The sequence below is a fragment of the Gavia stellata genome, chromosome 7 (assembly GCF_030936135.1).
Source record: "Gavia stellata isolate bGavSte3 chromosome 7, bGavSte3.hap2, whole genome shotgun sequence".
NCBI classification, from domain to species: domain Eukaryota; kingdom Metazoa; phylum Chordata; class Aves; order Gaviiformes; family Gaviidae; genus Gavia; species Gavia stellata.
Genome location: NC_082600.1, coordinates 30,808,518 through 30,828,550, shown reverse-complemented (window position 1 = coordinate 30,828,550; position 20,033 = coordinate 30,808,518). Strand labels below are relative to the sequence as shown.

General features: G+C 35.8%; 1 protein-coding gene across 2 annotated transcripts in view; it reads left to right on the top strand.

Annotated features, from left to right (window-relative positions):
* Window positions 1–20,033, top strand: part of AKAP6 (A-kinase anchoring protein 6) — a 234,450-nt gene that overhangs the window by 71,691 nt on the left and 142,726 nt on the right. The window contains exons 5-6 of one of the 2 annotated variants that reach the window (XM_059819289.1): window positions 14,711–14,807; window positions 16,080–16,243. In XM_059819289.1, coding sequence (XP_059675272.1) covers window positions 14,711–14,807; window positions 16,080–16,243 — 261 coding nt within the window. Of the gene's footprint in view, window positions 1–14,710; window positions 14,808–16,076; window positions 16,244–20,033 lie in introns of both variants that reach the window. The other variant, XM_059819290.1, reaches the window with a different exon arrangement.

Here is a 20,033-nt window from a genome sequence, read left to right as displayed (position 1 = left end):
AGTGGCGTTTGTCTGTCAAAAATCCTAATCTGTGTTTAAACAGAAGTATATGAACTTCAATTCACATTAAGCTCAATGTTAAAATTTCCCTTGGTTGAGCATCGTAAGACAATGGTGATCAAGGTCTTTGTACTTATACTGCTCATTTTCTTCTTTTGCCAGTCAGGTTATACATGCTGTCAGACTCACCCAAGATTTGTTGAAGGGGGCTTAGTACTTTATAAGTTTAGGTCCCAGACTTGTAGTTTCATAGTACAGACACTGGTAGCAAGCTAACCTGGAAAACAAAGAAAATGTGTTGGTTCTTTTCTATATACGGCATCTGCGGTAACAAACCTAATAACTATGATTGCACACTGGTGCAGATTTTCTGGTCGTAGAAGGAGTGAAAACTCAGTGTAGATTAGTATTTTTATTTTTATTGATAGAGACAAGGCCTTAGCCTTTGGCGCAAATTATCAATTTCACCACCTGTGATACTGTTTTCTTGGAAATATGTTTGTTGCAATAACAAAATTAGTGCCATAAAGAGAGAATATTTTGCATTAATAAATTAAATCTCTGCTGTCAAAATCTAAGAAATAAAAATATGGGAGCAGGAAAACAGAAAAATGTACTTGTTTCCTTTCTCAGTATTGGCTGGGAAAAGTCTTGCGGAGGAGACAAAGACAATTGTGAACATCCTCCAAATTTTTCAGTATGTAAAATTCTTGACTGTCATTTTATAGTCCCAGTGTAAATGGTTGATAAAGGATTGAATTTTAAAGTCTCCCCTCTCTCAGCCTCGCTTTTCTACATCTTTGACATTTTGAGAAATGGTGTGGCGCACACACTTAAAGGGAGTGTTTTTATTAAGAAAAAACACCACAAGAAACCTAGAACATCAACTTATTAGAATCTTTGCATAAGGTAATGGTTGCATGAGGAGTCAAATTTCTCGAACACGATGGCAATGCAAGTCTCCATTACAAGCATCCTTGCATGACATCTTCAGCTTAAATTGGTAGAACTCCCCAAACTATTGTTCTAGTTAATTCTTATACCTGATCTGACAAGGTTGTCCACCCAGGATGTTAATCAGCACTTTGAAGCATACAAGTAGTGTCTGTCTATTGCTCTTGACCCAGGAAGAGCCTCCTGCAGGCATCTTTGTGACTGACTGAAGGTCCCACCTGGACAGCTCCTGAAATAATTAGTGAAGCACTTTGTTGTGAAGGTGGAAGGCAGTCTCTCCTCAAGTTGGTCTGTTGTTCCCAATTAGCCCATTATCTCATCTGTGCAGAGACTAGCTGGGGAGTTCCTGGGCCACCCAGGGAATTCACAACTAAGTGCACTATATGTGCACACAGGCACAGCCCTGCTACCCAAATACACCATGATTATAATTATTAACTGTAGGACAAACTGGAATTTCATTCTTAAATCACAGTTACAGCTTAAACTCCATAGATTTTGCCATGATGAGTAACCATATGGTTTGGTAAAGAGTATGAATTTGTTCTACAAATTGAAAGGTAGTCTGCATCTGGAATGTGTGCCAAAATAGACAATCCAGCTTGGAGGACCATTTCCTTGCAAATTTTAAAGCCCAATTCCCTGATTTTCTGCAGAACAGAAGTTGCTATATGCTTCATTTAGATAACACCAAAGCACAAAGCTGTCAATGAAAATGCTCTCAGAGACCCTTGGAATAGTGACTGAAATTATTCTTCCAATTTTATGGGTCTCACAACTGAGTAACATTGATGAAACTGATTTGGGAGCTGTGTGTTTCCCATTCATATGGGAGGGCTGACATGGAGCTGCTACTACTTGAACTTCTGGCACCGCTGCAGGCAGCCACCCAAGCTGGCAGATGTTGAAAACACTAGTAAGTTTTCATAAAACAGGGGTGTTTTTCAGCAGAAATCTGCTTTGCCACAAAGGCCTCGGTCAGCCCTACTGGAGAAAAAAGTGAGGTAGGTTTTGAATTTTGTGAACCATTAGGCTCAAATCACTTCCTAATGAAAAGATAGCTTCATTGACCTTACCAAAAAGGAACTGCTGAAAACGGTTTTGGATTCCCTTTATCTTTTGTGGCTCTTCTTTTCTGTTAAGCTGATTCTTGCCCATTGGTACCCTGATCAAAATCAGCTACTAGCAGACTCTAAGCATAAACTTGGTGGTATGCAAATCAGTTATCATGGAAAACAGTATCCTGAAGGCAGCTTATGAGCTAAAAGCATCTGTCTAGATGGTACTGCTGTGCTTGTGAAGCCAAACAGACTTTCTTACCAGCTCAACAAATAAGAATTCACCATGTTGCTCCTGACCGTTTTCGTTTGCTAAAATATACATTTTACTGCTCTTTGTCCCTGACCCGAAAAGATACATTGTTTTAGCAGAGTAAGGAAGTAAGCTAGCAAATGAGGAAAAGGTTTAGACAAAAGGCACTATATGTATTTGCTGAGGTCTGGGACTTTTAATTCTGTAGTCTTAACTTTTCCCATTGTTGTTAACACAGTACTTTGTTTTCTTGTTGATGCACAGCTCCTAGTTGTGCACCTTACCGTGGTGTGCTCTTCAGTCTTTTGGCCAAAGCCATTTCTGTGTCTAGTGTTATACTTAGAGATAGATAAGACTTTTAAATGGAAACCTACAAATGAAAAAGGTCTTATTTTAAACTTATTTGATGGAACTTTTAAAATCCTTTTTGCATTATTAGTAGGTGTTGACAAACAATATTTTTCAGTGGAGGTAAAATTAATTACGGAAAGGTCGTCTTAGAAATTTGGAATGGGTAGTCAGGCATTTTTGTCCTAATAATCTTACTCTTCAGAATTTCTGTAAGATTAAAATTCTGAATTCTTGAGTACAGGGAATGTAGAAGATATGTGTATATATACAGAGAGAGAGAGAGAGAGAGAGTAATGATTTTGCATTTTTTCTTCAAAACCAGCTAAAGAATGGTCAGAGGTTCCTATGATAATGTACGTTCTTTCAAAGTGGCTGTTGCCTTTTGCCCTTTTGAGTAAGACCATGGCTGTGACCTGCCTACATTTAAGTTTGCAATTTGGAGGAGAGCAAATCATAGAATCATAGAATAGTTTGGGTTGGAAGGGACCTTTAAAGGTCATCTAGTCCAACCCCTCTGCAATGAGCAGGGACATCTTCAACAAGATCAGGTTGCTCAAAGCCCCCTCCAACCTGACCTTGAATGTTTCCAGCGATGGGGCATCTACCACCTCTCTGGGTAACCTGTCCCAGTGTTTCACCACCCTCATTGTAAAAAATTCCTTCCTAATATCTAGTCTAAATCTACCCTCTTTTAGATGAAAACCATTACCCCTTGTCCTATTACAACAGGCCCTGCTAAAAAGTTTGTCCCTATCTTTCTTATAAGCCCCCTTTAAGTACTGAAAGGCCACAATAAGGTCTCCCAGAGCCTTCTCTTCTCCATGCTGAACAACCCCAACTCCCTCAGCCTGTCTTCAGAGGAGAGGTGTTCCATCCCTCTGATCTTTTTTGTGGCCCTCCTCTGGACCTGCTCCGACAGGTCCATCTCCTTCTTATGTTGGGGGCTGAAGACAGTACTCCAAGTGGGGTCTCACAAAGGCAGAGTAGAGGGGCAGAATCACCTCCCTCAACCTGCTGGTCATACTTCTTTTGATGCAGCCCAGGACAGGGTTGGCTTTCTGGGTTGTGAGTGCACACTGCTGGGTCACGTCCAGCTTTTCATCCACCAGTACCCCCAAGTCCTTCTCCACAAGGCTGTTCTCAATGTTTCACTTTACTCTCATTGTAACTGTGGATATAAAATATCCTTAGGAAAGATGGCAGCCGGTGGTTTCCTGTTTCTCCAGATAGCACAAAGAGGAATAGTTTTTTACTCATGGGAAGAATGGAAGAGGATGGCTTCCTTGAAAAGAATTTATTGTTTACACCAAGGTTATTTGTTTATTGCATTTTTTAGGTGGAAATATATGTTCTGTTTAATTGAAACTAGAACAGCAAATATTGTAGAAAGTACAAGGGGCTAGGATTGCATGGAGTCATTGCAGTACAGAATGTTTGGATATGCTAAATGATGATTTCCATGAATCAGAATTTCTTGGTTTTCTTTTCTAATAAGTTGTGTGATCCCTGTCTGTAATTTTTACCTCAATTTAGTTGCAAACTTTGTGTCACATTAAAGTGCTTTTTAGCCCAGAATTGTTCCATTATATTAACCTTCTCAGTCATCATATTTACTTTACATGCTACAGTCTTAAAAATATCATAGAGGAAATATCACTAGTATTTAAAAACAAATTATACAAGTTGATTCACACTAGCATTTACTTCTCTTCTGTATAGGAAGTTTAGATGTCATCTCCATTCCAAAACCAAATTCGTCTTAAGATATGGGAGTTTTGAGAGTTTTATTATCTAAAGAGAAATGAAATAAGAATTGTCCTGTGTCCAGTATAAATGTTTGTGGCCACATCATGGCTCAGCACTTCCTTAGCTGTAAACAGCAGATGCTTTTATACAGAAAATAGATTGTATTTTCACATTTAAGAAATTGTATTGGTGAAGTAATGATGCTTCTGTGATATCTCATGATAACTGATCATCTGTTTGTAACAAGACTGCTATGTCTGAAAAAAAATCATTATCATCTCCCTGGAAAATCTCATTTTCTGAAAAATGTCAGTTTAGAGAAGTATTAAATACCTATTCTCATTGAAAATAAGGTTAAATACATGTGCCTTGGGCTAATCTAATGGCTGTCTTTGTGGTAGCGCTGGTAACGGCAATTTTATTAAAGGTATTAAACCCTCTGAAATGGCTAAGTTATGTACTATGCTTTTGCTTTATGGGCATTTCCAATGTCCATGGCAGCCAATTTAGATTTTTTCCTCAAAATACACAATAGTATCTGCAAGATGATGGTGCTAAAGATTCTGAGCACCATGAGTGGACTAATCTCTTGCTTCTCTAAGGACTTTGGTTTGAATCTGTTTAGCCTATTTTTAGTTTGAATTTCTGAATTTTATGCTGTTACCTTGAAAGGTATTTTGGGTATGCATGGGTTCCTGAATTGGTGTGTCCTTTTATATAGGAAGCGGTCTGCAGAACATACTTATCAGAGATATAGACTAAACCCAGCAGATTTCACATAACGCAGGCAAATAAAAGGACTTAATAGGAAGTAAGACATCAACTTTAAACACAGAGAATGCATATATATTGTTATTTGTGACTATTATTCAGCTTTTAAAATGTGTAAATCCAATAACTTCTATGTAAGTTTTTCTGATTCTTGAGTTAAAGTGCTGGAGAACATCAAAAGGAAATGTTGCTGTCATTTAATAAATTTGGCTGTAACTGTGTTATAGTCTAGAGCCAGAGATTGTGCAGTTGCTGGCAGTGGGAAAAATAAAGGTTTCTAAACTGTTTGGACTGTTCTTTTGAATTTCAGTGGCTTTTTTTGGTGACTAAATAAGAGAAAAATCAGGTATACACGAGAAAATCCAGATATATATCATGCTAATCACAGTACTGTTGTCCTGACCAATACAGAAATACTGCACTTGATCTAAGATTGTTTCCCATAAGGTCATGCAATGAAGGAGAGCTGACACCTATCTTTTCTTCGTAAGGAGAAGGAGTGGGCAGTGTTTATGGTCCCAGCATCACAGAAGTAGGAGATCTGTTGTGAATAAGATCTGATATTACTATGTGTGTTTTTTAATGAAGGAAGGGACTGTCCATTTACTGTCCTCCCATACTGTTGCTACCAGCTATTACCGCACAGTCCTACTCAGGATGTTTATTTTGTGCAAGCCTGTAGCAAAAGCAATAATTTCTTAATCATTTTCCCACAGACTGAACGGTTTGAATACTGTTAAGAGTACTACTTTTTTCTAAACCTGTCTTCCAAATTTGTAGGTACCTAACCTTGTGTGGGTACTTTGCACAGCTGTGAAGAAAAAAAGGATATTGCATTTACTTTGTTTTTTGATTGGTCCAAACCTTCCCAGGATTCCTTTTCTTCTCTTTGCTACCACTCCAAATTTACATAGTTGTGCATAGGAAGGGAGTAGGACTCCGTAATAATAGTTAGCACTGTTGGGCCTGCCTGTAACATGCTAGTTGTTAACTAGCTCCACAGGAGGCTGTCCCAGCTTTTCTACTTCTGAGAGCTGCAGCTGTCTCTGAACAGAGGAGGCATTAAACCAGAGGCAAAGCATATTAGGACATCATCCTAAATTAACTCTGCTTCTTCTACTGAAGGAGAAGGGAAAATTGTAATGTCCAAAATCTAAACTCTATCACTTGTGAGGGTTTTGAAGTCTTTTGATCTAAATGTATGGAAATACAGTGTATGAACAACTGTGATCCATGTCTCAAGAACAACTGTATTGCTCTGTTGTTTTTTTTTAAATTCATGATGTTTGAGGATTAAAAAAAAATAGAATTTTATTTTCACTGATATCCAGGATGCTTTTAAACTAATGTTTATTGCTTTGGAGGAGAGAGTGATGAGATCCTTAAAACACAGTGTTCTTTTACATGCAAGAATATAGAGGGTGGCATATTCCTCTGGGTGTGTATTAAATACCTGATGTAGTTTTCTTAGAAAACAAGGCCAAACGCTGTCATAGAGCACATTAAAACCCAGATTGTTCAGACTTTGGGAAATGTTTAAATTCATTTGCACTTGTGGGTGAAGCTGGACAAGGTAGGGTAACTTGATTTGGCAGTGTTACAAATGTTCATCCCCTCTGAAGTCTCACCACCCAAAACTGTAAAACTCTTGAGTGCTGAGGTATCCCAAAACACAGATAGAGAAAGTGTGAATGGTGAAAGTTGGGGATTTCACTGGGTCCATTTTGTGTCTGGCCTACAGAAGAAATTATTTGCATGCAGGGGATTCAGTGCCTATAATAATATAATGAAATCAAACTGCCCTTATAAATGTTTTGAACTAATTTGATCAGGAAATTTCAGTGAAAAAGTATTTCACATAAGTTCTGACTTGGAAGCTTTATAGCAATTCCAGAATAATCACTCTTTGAATGACAACTTGGTCATGCTCTTTACACTAACTTATCATTGTAACAACTTTTGAAACACCTTTAAAATTTTGATTTGAAAGTAATATTTATTTTATTAATAAATTGCATAATGCTTATGTAGTAAGTCTGTTAAATGTAATTCTTATGTCTATTGAAATGTATGCTATCGCCTGAAATTTTAGTATGCTGGTATGATCAATATAAATGTAGTCTGGAATTTGTTTTTGAAAGTGAAACGAAATCCAGTTTTAAAAAATTCTGAGATTGGAAATCATTAAAAGAATATGATGCCAGGATCTTAAAGGACAAACAAGCACACTTTCAGCAACATTTAAATTATATTTGCTTTTACTTACCTCCCAAGAGCTATGGTTCACTCCCATGGGTTCTGTGCTATGCCTCTCAGAGGCATAATATCATTCACACTTTAAGTACTAGAAGTAATACAATTGCTGTCTGTGTTTTGGTGTTTGCAATGCCAAAGCTTTCAGCAGAAATATAGAAAATTCAGAGCATGAATGGAGGTCTTGATCAGTAAATGTTTTTCTTTGCATCTCCTATGATTTTTATTTTTTTTTTTATTTCTTAATTCTACAGATGAATTGGGTTAATAATTTGGGGTCTCAGTTTATTAGATATATTTTGCTTAGAAGGCATTTAAGCCTACCTTCAAATAGCATAAAACCTTATATCTGTACATATATAAAATGCAAATTACATCTCCCTCATATTCCTATGAAATTTTAATAGAAGTAAAGTCCTTCAAGGATTGTTCTAAAACTATGTAGTGTTATTTAGTGCCAGTGAGTGCTTTTTGATCTGTATGTTAGTAAATTTATATTTAAATAATATATATGTATATGTTTTTTCTCCCTTAGTAACTCCATATTTGCCAAGGCTGCTATGCCATGTGATTTTATCTTTGGGATGGAAAGCTCTTTTCTCTTGGTTGGCTTTTTTCTCCATGTGGTAGGACAATATGGCTTAGGCATATTTTGATGAAATAACTTTTGGGTGTGGTGGGTCTCCAGGTGGAAGAAGTGTAGCTAGAAATGTGTTGCCTTGGTAGAAAAACGAGTCAGAAGACTGTGACTTATGCAGATTATTTCCTGCGTATCGCAAGAAGACAAGAAATGATCAAGGGCAGTTAGATATGATGGACTGGATGTGCAGTTCACCATGCTTATGGCAACTTGGCAATTGTTTCATTGTACAGCCATTTTGCCCGTCTGCTTTCCTGCCTGTGTTCTTCCATCCCTCGTTATCTCTTGATAATAAACAAAGTGAGATTCAGTTTAGGAAACCACAGGTTAACTTTTTTTCTAACAACATAAAATGTTTAGACAGACAAAAGCAAAGAGGAATTTATGTAGTGAAACACAAAAAAGAATAATTGGCAGCAGAATAATTTACGAGAGTTTGAAATATGAAATATGTGCACAAATAGCCTTTGTGCTTTCTAAACTAAATCTGCAAAATAGGCTTCCTGGAGAGTTGGGCTCTGAGAAACAGAAATTGGGGGACCTAAAATATTTAATGTGAGGAAGATTGTGCTATTCATGTTTAAGATGTAATGAAGGAAAAAAACATTGATTGCCTAATACCGGAATGGCAGAAGCTGTGACAGGGAAGAAAGGGTTTTACAAAAGTATGAATTACGGTAGGACTACTGGGGTAGAGCCTGCCCCTTTGTATTTAGTTTTTCTGGCCCGTCACAAATTCTGCCTGGTCCTCCCAGGCAAAAAGTACATTCAGATCAAGTGAAAGGTGGAGAATGCATATCAGTGATCAGAAGGCAAAATCATTCCCGGGGTTGCTATAATTATCTCATTACTAAACATTTTGAACTCGGAATGTTCAGTTAGTATTATGTTTAAATGAATGATAAATTTACACAAAGGTATTGTCTGAGCAGTCAAACCATCTTACATTTGATCTACATCTGCAGTGGCACAATGCCAGCATGAGATGATGATTTCAGTAGTGAGGTTCCCAGATCAGTTTTATATCGATTTTAAAGGCATTTTAGATTATAATCTGATATTGTGAATCAACATAGACAGTGATATTGTTATTTTGCCCATTTTTATCTGCCAGTGGAAGGAATTACCCCCAGAGAAACCCAAGAAATTATTGTCTTTTAAAGCTTTCTTATTGTTGCAGGGGGTAGAAGACCACGTCTTCTTTCCACTAGCTATTCAGTCTTGAAAAATATCTACCAGCTCCCATTGGTTACAGAACGAAATAACGTGTGGTTCATCTAAGGAAAAGGATGATCATATTGTATTAGGTGTTAGAGATTTGCTTAGCGGTTAGTGCTAATTGGCCCTTTGGCCATCATTGCTATAGGGAGGGTATGTTCTTAGTCTGGGCTAGAAAAGAAAAAGACCCTTATTGCGTGCTGCAGCTTCAGAGGAGGATTCACCATGTTCTCCTTAAAAAGCAAAGATAGAATCCCTGCTACTGTGGTAAAAATCAACCTTGACTGTAGAGCTTGCATAAAGCATTTCCATAGTGCTTGTGTTTGGTTTAACAGGTGGAGTGTCACTCAGAAATACAGCTTAAAAGAAAAGAAGAAAATAACAAATTCTTTATAGTCACCTAGGTTTTATGGAAAATATGAACAAAGGAGACATTGACTGGAACCATTTCACATGTAACACTTAATTCCCAGGAAAACATACCCTAGTGACTTCTAATACTGAATAGGCTTTATATCCCTGATGAAAAATGTGAGGCTTTCTTAAAGAAGCTATTTCCCAATTGTTAAAAAGTCAAATAGTTTGAGGAGATATTTGTAGATGTAATGTGGGAAGTGCACTATTTCATAGAAGATAGGATCTTTTTACATGTACAAATTGCATATGAATATCCATTTTATATAACCATTGACCAATTAATTATGTATTTAGTATCATGTCATTAGAATGCTAAATATGTGACCATTTCCATGTTAATATAAGTGCAGCTTACATGGTAGTTATTTTTTTGATTTACTGAATGTCATTGGTAGGTGGTGTTCAGGAGTATGAAAATACAACTGCATTATGCACGTGGCTTATTGGGTTATTAACTTGAGTACATAAATACTAGGCAGGGACCAAACAGAGACTTTCTATGTGGTCAGAACTCCTCAAAAAAAAAAAAAAAAAAAAAGTAGACAGCTACCTTTCCGTAACCAAAAATTGAATTCAGTACTTGATATCTTGGTATTTTGTCATAGCAAGCTATTGGGATGTAACTGTGCCAGGACCAATACAGTTACAAAAAGAACTGTATATTAAAAATATAAGAATGAATTTTCAGGAACTGTTTTAAGTCATATTCCCTTCAAGACAAATGAAATGCGGTAATTTAAAAAAAAAATAAAATCAAATTTTCAACTTTTTTTCTTGGCTTTTATTGGTATATAGCATATATTTAATAAATAAATGGCACACATTTTTTCTCCATTTTCTTAGAACTTTACTGTGTGTTGAAACTGTCTCCCTATCCAAAACATAACATTGTTGATAATATTTGTGGGTGTTTGGTTATCCTTCCAGGATTGTCTCAGTCAAAGAATGCTATTTCTTTCCTACCAGAAACTGTTCTCATCACTCTGAATTTCACAATTGAATTATATCTGTCACAGTGAGTGTTATAATTAAAAGTGCTACATTCTTACCCAAAATATACATACAACTGTACCTAAATATAGAAGTCCATATTTTAGTAATATTCTGATTTTCTCCAAAAATGCAAATGACTATTAGGAAATTTTAAATTAAGCTTTTGATTTCAAATTCTAAAATCATAGGTCACTTAGATAATTTTAATTGTCTGTACCATTGCTCTAAAAAATAAATGCCCTAGAAGCAGTGCTATTTTTCTCAAAGGTATTTAAACACATCAAAAATGAACCTCAAGAAAATTACCCCAGTACACCGCACATGCTAATAGTATGATTGACTGAGAAAATTAAAATACTTTTAATACAATGTCTTAATCTGGCAATAGGTGTAAACTGCTGCGTCATTTAAACTGATCTATATTAATGTATACGTTGTAGGTTCACATGATACCTTGTTGGTTATTTGTGTTTCAGAGACACAAAGTACACTGAAAATAACTAGTTGGACACATCAGGAGTTAAAAAAAATACATACTTATACAAAGTCTGTGTGCCTCTGGAAACAAAAGTATTGAATAGTTGACTGTCCTTACTGCAGATATGAATAGGTCAAGACCTGGGTTGTGTTTTACCAAATTACAAGGATTTGTTAAGAACAGAGGGTTGCAAAGCAGTGAAAGATCACATCAGAGCACTATATGTTCTTACTGTAGGATACCTACTCAATAGAAGTTTCCTAAATTTAAGTATCTACAGCAATAAAATAAATCCTCAGGGAAACTTCAAATAAATATTTTTTTCAAATAATTTTTCTCATCCCCAGTTGTACAGACAAATAAGCTGAGAAGGAGCGATTATTATATGCTGGAAAAGCACTCTCTTATTTTTAGTGTGTTCAGAGCCCAGTATAGATCAGGAGGTGCTGCTTTTTTTCCCCGTGGAGGTTCTGCAGTATTGTTGTCCAATGGATTAATCAGTTTCCTAAAAGTCAGGGGACAGCTTCATTTTGTGAAGGCTGGGCTCCTTTGCCCCATGCAGTCAACAGAAGATAGCACTCCTGGGGCTTTGTACTTACACTTTTGGAGTCTTTATTCCTATTTATTTACAGTTCTGCAGCTTTAATAACACTGCATGATTCCTGTCTCACTTTTCCTTTCTTGCTAAATAAGAACAGTTGATATTTACATATAGGCGCATGGTGACTGGGAAAAGTGCAGAGAATTTCATAAGGAAATTTTGCTTGTTGCAGCTTGTAAACTACATTATATACATTCTAGTGCTAGGGATGACATTAATGTGTTGTTTAAAAAGCCGCTGTCAGGCCAATGTGCATGCATTTTCCATAATGTATATGTGCTCATGTGTGATATTTAGACTGCTCCATAGCTGCAAATGTGTCTGGAAAAATGGCTTTGATTAATTGACTTCCCTCCTCTTCTCCTTTCCTCTCTTCAGATGCAAAGGCTCCATTCATTATCAGGGAAGATCAGAGGAGGAGGGGAGCAGAGTACCTGGGTCACACGCTTACAATTTTCAAAATGCCATAAGTAAACAGTAGGGAATGGGAAATGTCCAGGATGGGAGAGGACCTCTGTGTTTGAAGGTCCTCCTCCATTCCAAATATTTGGTCTGATTTTATCTTTAGCCATGCAAATTTGCATCTCTCCATCGTATATACACGTAATACTTGTTACATCTTCAACTCTGTCTGCCTTTTTCATGTGTCACATTTTCAGCCCTGCAGGTATAAGGAACCACAAGCACTGATGCACTGATTGAGGGCTATTCTTTCCAGTGTTCCTTGTCCATTTGTTTCTTTTTCTTAGGAAATTACAACCTGTAAAAAATTATATATATGTACATAATTCTAAAGCCAAAAGTCATACTTCACTGCATCAACTGACAATTTCCTTCACTTCTTTTTGTATTTATACTTATGTGAACAGTTCCGTCCTTTTGATGCCTCTGTGCTGATAAGAGTTTATTTCTGTTAAATTTCATGTATGTTCACGGTGTTTGTACCATACATAATTTATCCATAAAATCAGAATTTTGCACAAGGAGAATATTGCTAGTCAAAACTCAAAAGTTTGGCCCCATCTTTATTCAACATATTTTGCTTCTTCAGTTTAACATTATTACTGGTTAATAGGTGCACCTGAAAATCAAGCCGTATTGTAGTATCTGGTGCATTACATTAAATGAATCTTTTCTAGGACAGCAAGTCTCTTTTTTTTTTTCCTAATGAAAAAGAATACCTCATCTTTTCCAATTTTCCTATCAAACACATCCACATCATCTCGAGACACTGCCACATCCAGCTGCATCTATACTCAACTTCAATTATATGAAATTACACAACCTACTCTCAGGTCCTTTAGGTTCTCTTTTGCTGTGTGAGGCACACGCATAGTGCATTTCCTGTGAAGAGCATGATTACAAACTATTCAGTACAAGCCTGTTTTAAGTAAACAGTAAATTAAATATTGTCAGTGCTTGTTCAGACATGCTCTTACGAAGGAAAAAGGAATTCTAGATTTGGGTTCATAAAACTCTAGATTTAAGAAAGGGCCAGACATAAACTAGGCATCCTTTTCCCTTTTTAACTTCTCTTGGCTGACCCAGTTGTTCAACAGCTGGTACAAAACAATATATTCAGATGCCCATACAAGGAAAATTTGGCTAGACAAAATGCTGAAGATAGCAAAATTCCTGTTTACTGCTCTTTATTTGAATGGAGAATTCTCAAAAACATTCTGTCACTAACTGTCAGGTACACCGCTGCCTGAAAGACTGTTAAGAGTCTGTCTGAGCAACATGCCTTTTTCAACCATGACAAATACAGTAAAAGAACATAATTTTGTTACAGTTCTGGCAATATTATTTTTCTGCCATGCCAATCAGCCTGACTACAGGAGTTAGGAAAGAAAGGAAATGGTTGCTTCCCTATGAAATGAGGGCTTTTAAGTATTTTGTGGTGTCTGCTACTTCAGTACTAGCATGGTCACTAGTATTTGGAGAAATTTATAAAAACTAGAAGCTACAAATGTGCACTTGCAAAGTCTCTTTTCATCTCTCCCAGTTAACTCATTCCCAAGAGAAGGCAAAACTCTTGTCTTCCAAGGGGTCAAATATTGTTTTAATTCATTTGGTAGACATTTCAAAGAGAACAAGAGTTGCATGTGCTTGTTCAGGGCTGCACGTGATTTATGATTAAATACAGCTAGTACCCCTTTCTTTATTGTATTCTGTTTCTCTTTCTTGAACGCAAGTGTGAGTGAGAAGCTCTGGCAAATAATTCATAAATTTATCCAAGTTATCAGTGGTGTATGAAATGGCATAACATACAGTAGATCATATTTCCAGTTCCTCTCTCTATTACCAGATTTTAATGCAATTTGTAAAAATAAAAAATAAATTAAAAAAGAAACAAAATAATTTAATCACTGTTAAAGCAGAGATCCTTTGCAAACTAGCAAAAATATTAGTGCAAAAAAGGATGAAAAAATACTTGCTTTGCAAATTAAGAATGCAGAGATCTAAAACAGTCTGATTTGTTCTTTGAAAACGGATATGAGAGTTAAGTCAAACACAATATTAATAGATTTGTATGAGTGCACATAAGGCCAGTATATTCAATGCTGTAATTTTTTAATGGTTTCATAAATAGTGCTATCACCAACATTTCAAAGAAATCTGAAAAAAACAGCGCTCATACGTGATGGCATAAATTTAGTGTATTTTATAGAACACTGTTACTCCAGACATAGCCTACAGGTTGTGACTTTTCATAAAACCTCATGAATTTCTAGATTTGTCAGCTGTTTCAATGCAGATACACTTTGCTGATCTAATGGAAACATTTTGAGCCCAGATTCAAAATATCAATAGCTTTTAGTATCGCAAATTAGTTTGGCTATTGGGTAAATGGGGACGTGGTTCTTGATAAAACGCAGCAAGTAATTTTGTACATGTGTTTTATGATAACTGCCTCTCCAATGTCTGATACTGAGTTTGCTTCTCTCTTTTTTTTTTCTTCTCTCTTTTTTTGCAGAGTTTTAAGTTGAATGTAGATAGCCACTGTGCTTTAAAAGAAGCAGTGGTAGAAGAAGGACGTCAACTTCTTGAGCTTATTGTATCTCACAAATCAGGTAAATCCTCCTGAAATATTGCAAGTCTTTATGTCTCCAGACTATTAAAGAATGAAGAAGCATTGCTGTAAATTACTGCATATATTCACTTCCTTATGTATTATTAATATTTACATTATCAGATTGACCTTCAAGATTTATAAATGTTTCATATACTGCATACAATGCAGTGATACTTATAAAATGAAATACTGCCTGCAAATAGTCTGTTCATTTTATTTTGGTCTTGCTGCTCAGCTGAGTTTCAATTGAAATCACATCACTGAAAACTTCACACTGACACATTCTTTGATGTAGGTACTATGGAAATAACATTTACGATAATGAATTAGGATTTCAAATATATATATATTTTTACATACTCTGCATGGGTAATTGCACTGGTAAAGCTTTATTTTGCCACTTAAACTAATTCTTACAAAGATTTTAATATATTTATGAGGGATCGATTAAAATTAAAAGTATCTTTTTCCTTTGGTTAGGCTTGTCTTTCTGCAGAGGCCTTAAATCAAGAGGAGGGAGGGAGAGATACTAATTTCCCTTTCTCTATCCCCACCACCCCCTATATTTTTAGGTGTTTGCATGACTTGTATGATAATAGGGTTTTAATCAGCATATACTGCTACAGAATGCCATCTTAATTTTGGCCTACTTAGCATACTTTTCATCCAGGTTGAAGTTATCCTTTGGTCTACTGTGTTCTGATCATGTTATACATTGTGTCTTTATTGTTTCACAGCATCAGACAGATCTCTGTAATGTGAAAATTATAGGAAATTAGTGACTTCTATGTATAGTTCCAAAAGGGTATAGAAGCCATAGCAGAGAAGGGTAGTGCATGTCATCATATGCATAAAAAATGGTAATGTGTAAACTGCAGAAAATATTTACAGGAGTTGCAGGTAAGAAAAATATGTTTGGGAGATTATTAAATGTTTCAAGATAAAGACTAGGTATTAGAGGGTGAGATTACCATAGCTTTCCCTACTGCATAGAAATCACAGTTTATGTGGGATTTTCCTTTTTTTGAAATTGTCAGCTGAAACATAATCAAAATTTAACATGATGGCTAAAAGAAATGTTTTGACCCTATAGCATTTTTTTTGCAGTATGAACAATAATAATGCTTGGATTTATCGCTGAGAAAATACATTTAAATTCTTGTTGCATTTATTCTTTTAAATATCCTGCTAATTCTTTGAATAAAGAATAATATTTAAAGATGTGGTTAGGTTTACAACTTTTACTTTTTCCCCCTTCATTTTGGAGAAGGACTGAAGGACATGCTGCAGATGATTGCAAGTCAATGGAAGGAACTACAGAGGCAAATCAAACGGCAACACAGCTGGATTCTTAGGGCTCTGGATATCATCAAAGCAGAGATACTGGCTACTGATGTGTCTGCAGAGAATGAGGAAGGGACTGGGAGCCCTAAGGTAAGTGGCTTGAAGTTTGCCTTATTTCCTGTTATTTCCGTCTTCTTTTGAACTAGGCACCACTGAAGTTTTCTTTCCACCCTAAGGCTTTTGATTTCTACTGGGTAAACTTTTTTTTTATAAACAAAATGAAATGCCTAACTCTGAAACAATAAAAAATCTTAGAACTTTCAAGTTTTCCAGGAAGACCTGGCTCATTGTGTGTAGAGGGGCATGAGGGGGAACATAAAACATTTAGTAAACAAAACATAAAGCATCTTTAACATGAATAATCAGAATGGTTTTAAATTGTTTTGTTGCAACTATAAATCACTATAATCAGTGCAATCACTCAGCTCTGACATCCATTAGCCGCTTGGTTACAGCAAATTAACAAAGAAGAGAGAAAGTGATTCATTATCTCATTCCTGTTAATGACTATCAGATGCATTGCTTAATTAGGGGATGGCCATTGTAGTGGGAAGAAGGTCATACGCCTTTTCACAAATCTTTTTGCTCTGAGTTTAAGTCCTCCGTAATAGTGCATGTGTTGAACACAAGTACTTTAAGAATAAGCTATTGACACCTATCATAATTTTGTGGATATTAATTATTAAAAAGGGCTATAGTATTTACCAGTTGCCAAACTTAATATTTGTAAGAGCATTTTAAATAAAAACCATGCTTATTCACATTGGAGCAAGCAGTGTAGGGACACTACACACAACACAGACTTCAGGCATAGGGTCCATGACCTTTCATTACCATCAGTAGTAAGCAAAGGTAGTTGGGGAAGGGTGCTTTGGAAAGTGTTGATTTTTCCAATGCAGTCTAAGCAAAGAATATGCAGCAGAGCAATCCAGTAACTTAACATCTTGGCATGCAATAGGCTGAAATTTATAGAAAAATCCAAGATTCCTCTTTCTAGAAATGACAGATATGGTTGCGCTGAGTAGATTTTCAGATTCTGATGCCAGACAATTCTTTGTATTGATATTCAGTGCTTCCTCGAGAGTAGTTTGTAGTGACTCCTGGCTAGGATTACATGAAATGTTCTGGTGTTTTCTTACCATAATTCTACATAGCAAGAATGATCTTAGAGATGGTGGAGGAAGAACCAAGGATAACGATGAAACAAAAATACGGGAGAAAACCTATATGCAGGAGACGCAATTTGAACTTGTATCCCTCATGACTTTCATGGGAAAATGCTCCTGTGTCACATAGCTCTTACTTTAGAAATTAGGTGGGGGAGCAACACTTGGTTTCATAGTTAGGTCTGTTAAAGTAAATTTAAGTTTCTACCCTGCCAATAATATGACCCTATATCTCTGAACAGCTTGACTCATCCATGGCCAAAAGTCTAATTGCTTAATCAAAATTATCATATAAAAAGTGTTCTAAAATCCAGCTTGATTTTCCTATGAAAATTATGGAATCCCTAGCTTAGAATAATTATATTCAAATGTTTGCTTGAAAAGGAAGACATGGAGTCATAGTTTATGCTGCAGTAAATTTTTCGTATAGATAGGTGGTAGCTCCTTGCCCTGTGCTTTTTATCATAGAGATAGGAACCTGAAGCAATGGCTTTTTTGTGCCTTCAGTTAAATAAAAACACAAGTAGACAAACAAATGACCAAACAAAAAAATATTTTCAGATTATTTCATTCATTTAATCACGTCCCTATGTGATTCTTGTAAGTATGGGGAATATTGCAGTCAAATACCATCTACTTCTTCATGCTGAAAGATTAACCAGAATTAAAATACAGGTGGTAATATAACTGTAGATTTCAGTTTGCATTTATTTCAAAAGCCAAAAGGAACCTGAGAAGTATAATAGGAAATCTAAAGGTTATATCTAGAGGGTATTTTTCTTTTTGCCTTGTTTGAGAAACTACAGGAACAGTGTTGGTGTTAGAAATCTGTAAAGAAATAGGAAAAGAAGGAATTTCAAAGACCCTAGGCAACTTTTCCCTTAGGACTTTTTAAGTGTGTTTCATAGCACTATGGCATCTTTTATGCAAGCAATGGAGAGTGGAAGGGAGAGAGGGACATTCTGCACTTTAGAAATACATTGTCAACATTTGTATTCAAGAATTCAGATTTTGCTTATGAAATTTTTCATTTTATTGTATGTAAGTTTCACAGTGGTTTATAATGATTGCTACAGAATACTTGAAGGATTTTAAATATTTCTGATGCCTAAGCTGTTCTAATGTACAATCTTAGACAAACAATGAGATCTCTTCTGTAAGTATTTATTAAAACTATTATTCTGTCATTTTTATGAATAAACAAATGATGACTGTATTCAGCTTAAATTGGAGGATATAAGGTTTTACCCCATTGAGAAATACCTTTAAAAATAAATCTCAGAATTGCCATGATGCATTGCAACAAGTACTGATCTAACATTATTAGTAAACATGACATACAATACATCTGACTTTCTTTCAGAATCTTGACACTTAGCTAACAGTAGGGGTTTTCTCTTGATGGAAATAGTAAGTAATATTCTAAAATATCTGGAAAATAGGAGGAATAGGAGGAATGTTTGCATATGTGCGTGTGTGTCTTATGTTCTTCCACCTTCTGGAGATGTCTGAGACCTCTTGTTTTGTAACTGATCTCTTTATAATTGGGCCACCTCCTTTCCATCAGTAAGGGCTACTGGAACAGTATTGCTTTCAATAAACAGTAAAGAGTGGTATTGATAAATAACAAGATGTAATTTCTTATCTAGTGTCTGTGAGTGTTACTGCCTGAATATTACCCTGATTCATTTAGATCCTAGTTTGGTGGAGAAATTCATTGCTTTTTGAAGAGCTTGTAAGCTGATCATGTAACTAATGTTCTTGAAAAGTATACAAATCTTAATAGCATTTGCCCATAGTAAATATTCTCCTTCATTCAAAATTGCATGGAAAAGTATTCTTAGGGTCAGTTGTAAGTTCTACTCCCAGAAGGTATTTGGACAGTTAGTTCATGACTGTAATTTTTGGATCTGAATATTTTTGTTGTACAAGTAAATGTTTGGATTAAGTTTTGGGTTTTTGTGTAACAGTTCAGAGCACAACATCAGAACCTAAAGGCTGGTAGATTAAAAGAATAATGGTGTACTTTAGAAATATACAGGTAGTCTGTACTTCTGGACATGTTCCTTTCCAGAATAATTACTACATCACTGAAAAACATTTCTACTTTTCCATTCGAGCTTTAGAGAAATAAGCATGGAACTAAGACATTGGGCCTAATGCTTAGAACATTGCAATCTGACTTAGTTGTCTCAGGTAAAAAGCACTCTTGGGAAGATTGTCTTAACTCTATAATAGACTTGTCTGTCAGTGGGTTAATGATAAAAGCAATAAGAATTTGAAGAATTTTAGAAGAAGAGGTAAAAATATGTTTAATAAAGTAAACCTAAAATCACAGAAATCGTAGATGGCTCAGGATAACAGAATTTGAAGTGGTTAAACAAACCTTTGTATAAAGGGAAAAAGAAAACCAGTGTAATTTCCTCTTGATATGTAATTAAGCATCCCACACTTCCTGGATCACCTCCCACTCAGTTGCGCATAATTTTACAATTTTTGCAGACATTCTAAACAAACAATGTTCAGTATATAGAACAGTGATTTTCATGAAAAAAACCTCAAAACCTGGTGAAGCTGTTTAGTATCTACCACAGTCTGGCATTCTGGGAATGCTCCTTGACAGACAGTTTTATAGTGACACTGGTCTCAGACCTAATGGGTGGACTAAACACTGCAGTCCAGAACAATTACATTCTGCTCAGTGTTTTAATATA